This window comes from Sinocyclocheilus anshuiensis, unplaced genomic scaffold (genome assembly GCF_001515605.1).
Source record: "Sinocyclocheilus anshuiensis isolate Anshui unplaced genomic scaffold, SAMN03320099.WGS_v1.1 scaffold52, whole genome shotgun sequence".
NCBI classification, from domain to species: Eukaryota; Metazoa; Chordata; class Actinopteri; order Cypriniformes; family Cyprinidae; genus Sinocyclocheilus; species Sinocyclocheilus anshuiensis.
Window position 1 is genome coordinate 296,749 of NW_015554055.1, and position 10,074 is coordinate 306,822.

At 36.7% G+C, this 10,074-nt stretch overlaps 1 protein-coding gene across 1 annotated transcript in view; it reads right to left on the bottom strand.

The window, feature by feature from the left end:
• The window catches only part of LOC107668502 (protein FAM149B1-like), a 26,929-nt gene that overhangs the window by 3,778 nt on the left and 13,077 nt on the right, over nt 1-10,074 (bottom strand). The window contains exons 10-16 of the mRNA XM_016460390.1: nt 9,507-9,622; nt 7,237-7,461; nt 7,020-7,143; nt 6,260-6,385; nt 6,072-6,153; nt 5,843-5,980; nt 1,937-2,537 (exon numbers count right to left, since the gene is read on the bottom strand). Coding sequence (XP_016315876.1) covers nt 2,470-2,537; nt 5,843-5,980; nt 6,072-6,153; nt 6,260-6,385; nt 7,020-7,143; nt 7,237-7,461; nt 9,507-9,622 — 879 coding nt within the window. The 3' untranslated portion in view covers nt 1,937-2,469. The remainder of the gene's footprint in view (nt 1-1,936; nt 2,538-5,842; nt 5,981-6,071; nt 6,154-6,259; nt 6,386-7,019; nt 7,144-7,236; nt 7,462-9,506; nt 9,623-10,074) is intronic.

Below are 10,074 nucleotides of genomic sequence, written 5' to 3' on the forward strand. Positions count from 1 at the left end.
ATTATATATATATATATATATTTTTTTTTTTTATAAACTATCTCTTTAAGTCGACTGAAACAAGTCATATTTAATACCATGTGTGTGCAATGGTTTTAATGTCCTTATGTCATTTCAATTGCATATCAGTCATTTTATACTTTCATAATTCTTTCAGAACCTTTCTCTAAAAGGGGGAAAACTGCAAAAATACACGTTAACTTGCTGTTGTTTAGCAAAAATATAATCCAAACCAAAAATGAACCGAATAATCATCACAACCTTGATTTATTTTTTATAATTTATGAATTGTTTAAATTTATAATATAGGCAATTGTGGTTTTAAAGTTCACTTGTTTATCCATAGCTATAGCAAAAATATGTCAACTATGATAAGAATAGAATCACTGTTATTCTAATTTCAGGCAGTTTTGAACTAGGTATTTGAAACCAACATACAAAACAACTGAAGCTGACTCAGAGCTGTATAGTTACTGAGATTAATGTACAGTACTGTTAAAGACCAAAAGAAAAACAACATATTATTCAAATACCTTTATTGTTCAATTGCCATTCTCATTTAGGTTACAGAGGTAAACATTTAGGGGGAAACTTAGATACAGCAGTGCTACACCTGCCAAGAGCTGTCACCTCCACACACACACGCACGCACACACACACAATCACACACACTCCCATCCAGCACTGTCATCTCCACCAGACTTAGAGCAGATAAACCATTATTTCCACACACCAAACACATCCGCTTGCAAAAGATCTGCATCCGTGTTTAAAAGACCAGAGTGGTCTGTTGATCCAGGTGACATGGCTCTTGAAGTCCGCCCACTCAAATCAGCAGCAATGAAACTCTGTGGTCAGACAGCAGAATGTCTACTGGAACTCTAGAAATCTCTGTCGAATGACAAAGAAACTCTAGAAGTCAAATATGGCTACAACTTCTGCAACTCTAGATTGTCCTTGCCGAGCTGAGTGAAGAATAGCTGGATCTGTCTTAGAGGCGGAGGTGTTAGGCTGGGGTATGAAGAGATGTCTTCCCGTGACATCCCTTCCGTATGGCTGTAGAGGAATCCATCTCTCTGATCATCAAACATTATGATGGCCTGTACACTCATAATACATGCTTTGAGCTTAGTTACTCTCCAGATAGAAAAAAAAGTCGATTAAAAGCAATACTCACTCACCGAGATCAACACGTTAATCAAATCGGAGAAATGCAAATGTTCAGTTAGAGTCGGTACGATTTCAATAAATGCTGTTACAGTGAAGCTGCCACATAAACATTACAAACCTGTAAGAGCCACATTCAATATCTGCCAGTAAAATGGTACGTCAAAATGTGCTTTACCAGTCAGTGTTAAATATTTAAGGATTTCCTGGCACCAAAAGAACCAAATGGCCATTTAAAAGTCTAAATGAAAGATTTATAATCTATAATATTCCTGTAAAATCCACTTTAAACCGACAAAAAAATAAGATTTTTACAGTACGCTTATTTGAACAAACCCTGAACTCTGCAGTCTTTGTGTGCGTTTCTATTTATACATGTAATAATTAATAAACACCATCCTGTCCGTCGCTTGCCAAGTTCTGTATGGCTCACGGGACTAAGGCTCAATCGCAAAGGCTTATTTTCTGAATATCAAATGGTTTTAAAATAAGAAACTTGAAACTTCAAATCCTCTTTTCATCCGTCATTATGTAGGCTGTACTATTGTACCGGCCCGCTCTCGTATTGCAGGTGTACTTCCAGAATTTCAGTGTATTAGTGTTTCCCTCTGAAAAACAGGGTCAAAGTGGTTCTACACTGTTTAAGACCTTGGAGTCAGTTTGAATGTTATAATGTTATATTGAACATCATATGATCACGGAATCATGATACAAAGGGTTACAACCCTTTGGACTCTTCATAATCTTAATTAAAAGTATTCTTACGCACCTATTGTCCATGATCGTGAATGAAATTGTTGGAATTGCATCACAATGGAACATCCATCTAGGATATAGATATTATAATCTTCTATAGCAGGTTCCACAATCCAATAGGGTCCTGAACACTCCGGTGCGCCAACATTCAGGCAATTTAAAATACCCTGCTTGAATGAACCTGCATCGAAACTCCATGTAGGCTTCATAGAGCCGTCTTTAGGGAAAACCAAAAGTAGTTACTCCATACAGTACAGCATGTACAGTACATCTACAGATGTAAGGGAAAGACAGTTTCCTGTATTTGGCAGCTGTATGAAGCTGAATAGTCCAATATACAAAAATAGGGTTTTAGAAAATTTCAAACAACAACATGAATAACAATATTACTAATAATAACAACAGCGGTCATAAATAAAGTCCACGCCCAAACGGCGTGTCATACAAAAGTCCAGCAGACGTATAAAGCGTCTGTCAGTACTGAAGAAAAGTTGGGTCAGTGCTGAGGTGAGTTTGGTTCAAGGTGATGGAGATTGTGTTTTTGTGTTAAAGCCCTGGTCTGCTACTGCGTGCCGTCGAACCGCCTCTGTTGTGGGAACGTGCTGGAACAGACACTAGGTGTGTAGTGATAGAGAGAGAGAAAGTGTGAACACTATGTTCATGCATTTAAAAGTAATTTTATATTCTTAGTGGTTGCGTTCTCAACAAAATGTTTACATTTTATGCTAAATCCAGTCATGTCAGTATCTTATATATTCAAGATGAGTTTCTAAATGCAAACTCTGTAGGGAATATTTCCCGTGAGATCTGTGTAAGGTTTAGGAAGTTCCATCTTAAGAAAAAGTTTAGACTTTTAGCACTCAGACATTTTAGTTAGAGCATGGTACTTAATGATTAATCATAGATGTTAAATAATAAATTGATAATAAATCAGAATAATAAAAGACTTCCTTTCTACATTTCACTCTTTCATCATTATTCTTAAAGTAAAAAATTATGTAATATTCATAAATATAAAGTACTAAGAAGAGGCAAATTTGAGGAGCCCAAGCATATAAATCTTATTACAGTGCATGCAAGGCTTCTGATATTCCTATTATATTTTTATTTTCCACATTTTTATGCAATTAATTCTGCTAAAACAAACTTAATTTCAAGATCTGTTGTGCTAATTTTGTTTTTATAAATATTCATAATTAAAAATCTAACTGACAGCATTAGCATGCTACATTGCTATTTGGCTGCTTTCTTGCATTTACATTATCTTTCAAAAGTTTAGGGTCAGTATGGTTTTAATTGGGGTCAGTATGAATACTTTTATTTAGCACAGATGCATTAAACTGATCAAAAGTGACAGCAAACACTTTAACATTGCTACAAAATTCTTCTATTTCAAATAAACGCTGTTCTTTTGAATGTTCTATTAAATCAAAGAGCCTGAAAAAAAAAAAATCAGTTTCCACAAAAATATTAAGCAGCACAATTGTTGATAATGTGACACTGAAGACTGAAGTACTATAATGGCTTTGCCATCACAGGAATAAATTACATTTTAAAATATATTGTAACAGAAAATAATTATTTTAAATCATAATAATATTTCACAATATTGCTGTTTTTTTTAAATGTATTTTCTATTAAATAAATGCAGCCTTGTTGAGTATAAGAGACTTCTTTTAGAAACATTAAAAAAATCGTACCGACCCCAAACATTTGAATAGCACTGTATTTGCATATTTAATTGTCATTGATTGGATTTAACTGTCAATTTGATATCGACTTAACTATTTATAGCCACATTCACACTGCAAACAAAGTTTACATAGAACGAAAACTAGTGCTAGTGTTTCCTTCAAGAAATACAAATCTACCATAGTTTCTAATAGGGCTGTACGATAAATTGCATGTGACGATCATGCGCATCTCGTCAGTAAAGCCGGTTCTGTGATTAGTAGTAAATCTCCATCACGTGCTTTCAGATGGAGCGGCATTTAATACACAGAGCTGTAGTTCGCTGACAAGCTACGCAATATTGCGTTCATAATCGCAGATCACATTCGATTATGAACGCGATATTGCGTAGCTTGTCAGCAAGCTACGGCTCTGTGTATTAGGCTACGTTTACACGACAACGGTGTAGTCAAAAACGGAAAAGATTTTCCCTTGCGTTTTTAAAATGTTTCACGTATACACGATAACGTTTTCAAAATGATTCGCTACATATCAATGAAAATGGACAAAAAAGCTGTATTACGTATGCCAGGCCAGTAGTTGGCGCTGTCACCTTGTTAGTAAACAGTACCTGTAGGGAAGTGACGATTATATGGTGTATATGATGCGTCTCCGCTGTTGGTTGTAATTTTGGTGAAGTAAATCCACACTTTGCTGAAGAAGCGTTAGCAAACTCTTGAGCAGCAACAACAGTGCCATTGTTGTGTATGTTTGTTCGCGCTTGCCTTTAAAATCGACACGTACTGCGCATGTCTACATACCTAACATGTACTACGCACGCGCATGACATCACTGTTTTCAAAGATTTCAAAGATTATCGTTTACACGGAAACGGTAACGGTGCCGTTTTCAAAAACTTGCACTTTGAAACCTGTTTTCAAAAATGTGCGTTTTCAGTCCCCAAAACGCCGTTGTCGTGTAAGCGAACAGTCAAAACGCATAAAAAGTATCCCGTTTTTGGCTGACAACGTAGTGTAAACGGCCCCTTAAATGCCGTCTCCATCTGAAAGCACGTGATGGAGATTTACTACTAATCACAGAACCGACTTTACTGACAAGATGCGCATGACAATCACATGTGATTTATCGTGCAGCCCTAGTTTCTAATAACAAAATACTATTATGTTTTTCTGTACATGAATTATTTTTTACCTTTAATTTAAATGTCAAGCAAAAAAGCTAATTAAAACTGATTCTCACTGACCTGGGGGTGGAGCTTTTGCATCTGGCTCCTCCTCATGCTCGATGGGGAAGTGGCCAAGGGGATGATGGGAAAATGCTGAAGAAGCGTTAGCAAACTCTTGAGCAGCAACAACAGTGCCATTGTTGTGTATGTTTGTTCGCACTTACCTTTAAAATCGACACGTACTGCGCATGTCTACATACCTAACATGTACTACGCACGCGCATGACATCACTGTTTTCAAAGATTCCCGTTTTGGGTGTTTACACGGAAACGATAATGGTGGTGTTTTCAAAAACTTGCACTTTGAAACCCGTTTTCAAAAATATGCGTTTTCAGTCCCCAAAACGCCGTTGTCGAGTAAACGAACAGTCAAAACGCATAAAAAGTTTCCCGTTTTTGGCTGAAAACGTTGTCGTGCAAACGGCTCCTAAGTTTTCTCAGAGACATACAGTAAGTCCACCGACACCCAATGCTACAGTTAGAGGTGAGATTTCTTACTTCCTGCGACGGTGGAACTGTTTAACTGGACACAGCTCATCGAAGAGTTTCTGATTCACCAGCCGCGGCACCAGAAGGAAACGATTATTGGACACAAACTCGTCAATTATCTGCTTTTTCATCCCTCTTGCCTAGAGAAGAAAACAAAAAAGGACTCGTCTACCAAAAACACAACAGTTTTTGAGAAAAACTACAGTTAGATGTATGCAAATGGAGAGCTGGGCCTCACCTGCATAACATCAGCAGGTTTGTCTGTGTTCTCTTTGAACAGGAGCATGGTGTGTGTAGTAAATGCTGCTCCATCTGAAAGCACGTGATGGAGATTTACTACTAATCACAGAACCGACTTTACTGACAAGATGCGCATGACAATCACATGTGATTTATCGTGCAGCCCTAGTTTCTAATAACAAAATACTATTATGTTTTTCTGTACATGAATTATTTTTTACCTTTAATTTAAATGTCAAGCAAAAAAGCTAATTAAAACTGATTCTCACTGACCTGGGGGTGGAGCTTTTGCATCTGGCTCCTCCTCATGCTCGATGGGGAAGTGGCCAAGGGGATGATGGGAAAATGAGTCTATGAAGGAGGAGCTGCTGATGCCCAAACTGATTCCAGTCACACCAATTCCCAGAGAATCTGCACTCACACAACCAAATACAGTCAATGGGACAATTTATAGAATTATAATGTTCATCTATAGGTCCGATGTGTGTTTGTATGCACCCACCTACACCAACAGACGCTCTGCCAGGTCGTCCCTGCCCGATGCTGTCTATTCCAGTGAATGAACGGCGATAAGGGGTGTCTGACTGCAAAGATCGTTTTGCCATGATCAATACACACATAAATAAAAAAACATGATGAGAGTCAGGATGAAGTTTATGTAATGTATACACATGTGCGGGAGAGATTCACCCTAAAGGTGTGTGTGGTGTTGGGTCTGGAAAACACATCCAGCAGCTGCAGTTTGTCTCTGGGCTGCAGACTGACACCCTTGTCGGTCACTGCACTGTGCGCACGACTCGAGGAGCCTCTTTGCTTCTACAAACACGTGAGTTATCATAGTTAACTAACACTAAAACCATAAAAAAAAAAAAACATTTTTGTTATTTGAAACAAAACAAGCATTAACTGACATAAAATAATAGTTACATTTATATTAAAATTACATTTATGCATATTATCATTTCTCATACAATATAAATATGTTAAATGTATTATAATACATAAATATACAAAATACACACGTGTGCACACACATGTACAGTAATATTAAAGTAGCACAGCTGTTTTTAACTGATAATATTAAGAAATTTTTCTTGAGCACTAAATCAGCGTATTACGATGATTTCTGAATGATCATGTGACACTTAAGACTAGAGTAAAGCATGCTAAATATGTAGCTTTTGCCACTACAGGAATAAATTACATTTAAAATATATTCAAATATTTATTGATAAGAGACTTCTTTCAAAAACAAAGAAAATCTTACTGACCCCAAACATTTGAACAGAAGTGTATGTACTTCTAAACAAAATAATTTTTTTAGCAGATATACACATTTGCAATTTAAGATTTTACAATTTTTTCCTTCCAGAAACAACTAAAAATATTGATGACCCATCTCATGAAACTACTAAACTTAATAATGTCTGTTTGTGTGTGTTAAAAGCACCTGCATAAGCCGTGAGTGCTGTCCGGAGTATGTGTGGTCTGCGTCTCCTGTGCCAATGGGAGGGAGGAGTGTGTTTCTACTGAGAGGCATTGGAGGTGAGGCCAAACGATCACTGGCGGTCGTCCTAAAACACACACGGACACACGCTATTGCAAGAGAGAATCTCTTTTCAGAAAAAAAAAAGAAGTACAGGAGTTGAAATGAATGGTGCTCTTACAATCTTGTGCCTCTAACCACCTCTTCCATGGAGCCAGTTGTGATGGGCTGTGTTACAGTGGACGTCAATGGCATTAGAGTGCGAGGGGGCGGGTTCCGTCGCCGTGCCGACTGAGGGGGGCGGGTCAAAGAGGATGTGCTTTGTTCCAGTGCACGACGGGGCCGAGGTTTACTGGTAGGAATGACACTAGAGCCGGGACGATGAGACACTTTCTCCTCAGAGTCCCTATGGTCAGAAAAATAAAGATAGGATTATTGAAAGATAAAGGAGAAATAAAAAAGCCATAGAGATACAAAGCTTTCTTGCACCGCTAAACTATGGCAGCATGTAAAAAGAATTGATGTTCTGCCAGAGTCTGTGGTCTGAATAAAGTACTGCAAAACAACACAAAGACAATAAATAGACAACAAGTTTTTTAACCGTGTTGTCTTTGCTGGTTGCATGCAAAAACAAATGATACAACCACTGTAGTCTGATACACAAGCAAATATAAGCTGGTTCTTGTTATGAATTGGTTTTAAAAAAAAAAAGAATTTTCTATTTTTTTTTTACTTTCTATAAAATATATTAAAATAGGAAATAATATTATTTAGATAGAGGTCGACCGATGTATCGGTTTTGTCGAATAATCGGTACCGATAGATAGCTGATTGCTGGAACTATCGGCTATCTGTAAAAATCCATGCCGATATTTTTCCGGGTTACGTCCGTTGCTGGAACGGATGAAAAGGTTCACTGTCATTATATAGTGCGAGAGCGGCCTCTAGAGGCGGAAATCACTGACACCTCATGTTGTTTGTTTTGACACGTGAGGCTGAGCGCTGCACAGAGCAGGAAACTTCAGACGAGTATTTGAATGCAGCCAACAGAAAATCCTGCCGCGCAAAAGAGGGCCATTCACATAGTTTTACATTAAATTACATTTTATTTGTCCCAAATAATTATTAATGTACATAATGACTTCACCCTAGGCTGTAAAATTGTGTATTGTGCATTTTTCAGCAAAACATTTGTCTTTCTGTGGCTCTAATAAAGTATGCTTCATTTATTGAGCTATAATATAGATCGCGATTTCTCTTTCCGTTTGCTCTGTTTTTTTAAACACCGAACTGCAAACTCATCTATGTCACATGGTTAATTCTTGAAGTAAACTTTTACCCTTTTGGTGATTAAATAAACTGTTTTAGACTGCGGCTTGAAGTGAACGTGACACGTCAGGTATGTGTAATACCTGTTGTCCTAAACGCGACGCTGCGCTTTTCCCTGGTGTGTGACTAACATATTTTGTTATTTTGATTAGATAACCAAGTGTTCTAAAACAGAAGCAAACAAACAAAATGTGAGAGTATACATACAATATCCATATGTATGTAATTTCAATGCTATGGCCTTTGTGTAGATATTTAAAGATGGCCATCTTTAAGCATGACTGTTGATATGAAATGGTAATACTTTACAATAAGAGTCTATTTGTAACATTTAAGTTTAATAAAAGCTGTATAACTATTGTTCCTTGTTAGCTGAACTAAGTTTACCTTGTAAGCTATGAACTAACATAAATGATTAATTTAATAATTAATATTAATATTTTTATTCATTTACAAATTATGGTTCAATAGTGTGTTTTATAGTATAGCACTATATAGTAAAGCACTATTTTAGTTTTCGTTCAGTATCCATTTGAAAAACTATCGGTTGATTAATCGTATCGGCCAGTGTGGTCCAACCTAGCTATTGGTATCAGTAAAATCCACTATCGGTCAACCTCTAATATTATTGCATTCCTGTTTTTAATTTAAATAAATTAAAAATTTTATTTTGTTCAAATAAATGCAGCTTTGGTAAGTATAAGAGATTTTCAAAAATCTTTAAAAAAAAAAATTTAACAATAGTGTATTTATTTAAAACAAAAAAACAGACAAAATTTGTTTTTTAAATTGTTAGAATTTTTATAATTTTTTAGTGGTCAATCAATTTATTTTTAAAAAGGTTTCATTTATTGTGTTTGTGTTATTAAGAAACATAAAACAACTTTTGGAATATCCAGCTTTTGGAATATATCCTGGATATTGTATGTTTGCTTGTTTTTTTCCTATGGGCGGCACTAGTGGGTTTTCTCCGATACCTTGTTGACTGTACTGGGAAAATACTACATCAGCTGACCTCTAGTTTAGACCAATTTCTGCAACATCAGAACACTAAACTACAGTGCTAAATATACACAGTAAAATTTGTAAAGGTTGTGTTCATTTCTTCTGCAGTGTTCATACTGAGCTATTCGGTCCAGTGTTCCCAGGTTCCTTTGCTGCAGTGGAATGCCATGTATCATGATGAGGTCATTGAGATTGTGATGGGCAACCGTTGAGCCTACAGGTACTCGACTGGTCTGTGTGAACAGAGACAGAGAGAAGCAGAAAAGAGAAAAAGTTCATGTTTTCATTTTATTGTCATATAATGCACAAGTCTGTATATCTCAGTGATTTAAAGGCGTCATATGATGCGATTTCAATTTTTCCTTTCTCTTTGAAGTGTTACAAGCTCTTGGTGCATAAAGAAGATCTGTAAAGTTGCAAAGACTAAAGTCTAAAATCCAAAGAGATATTCTTCATGAAAGTTAAGAATCAACCACGCCTACCTAAAATGGCTCGTTCTAACACGTCCCCACATGTCTACGTCACAATGTGGGAAGATTTGCATAATGCCGCCCAAATATTCACGCAAAGAAAGGTGGCGTAACTTTTATTCTCGCTGTAGTATTGTTGCTGCCGCCATGTCGTGAAGGCGCTGTGTGTTTCGTTGTGAAAGCGAAACTACTTTGTTTGGCCTTCCAAAAGAGGA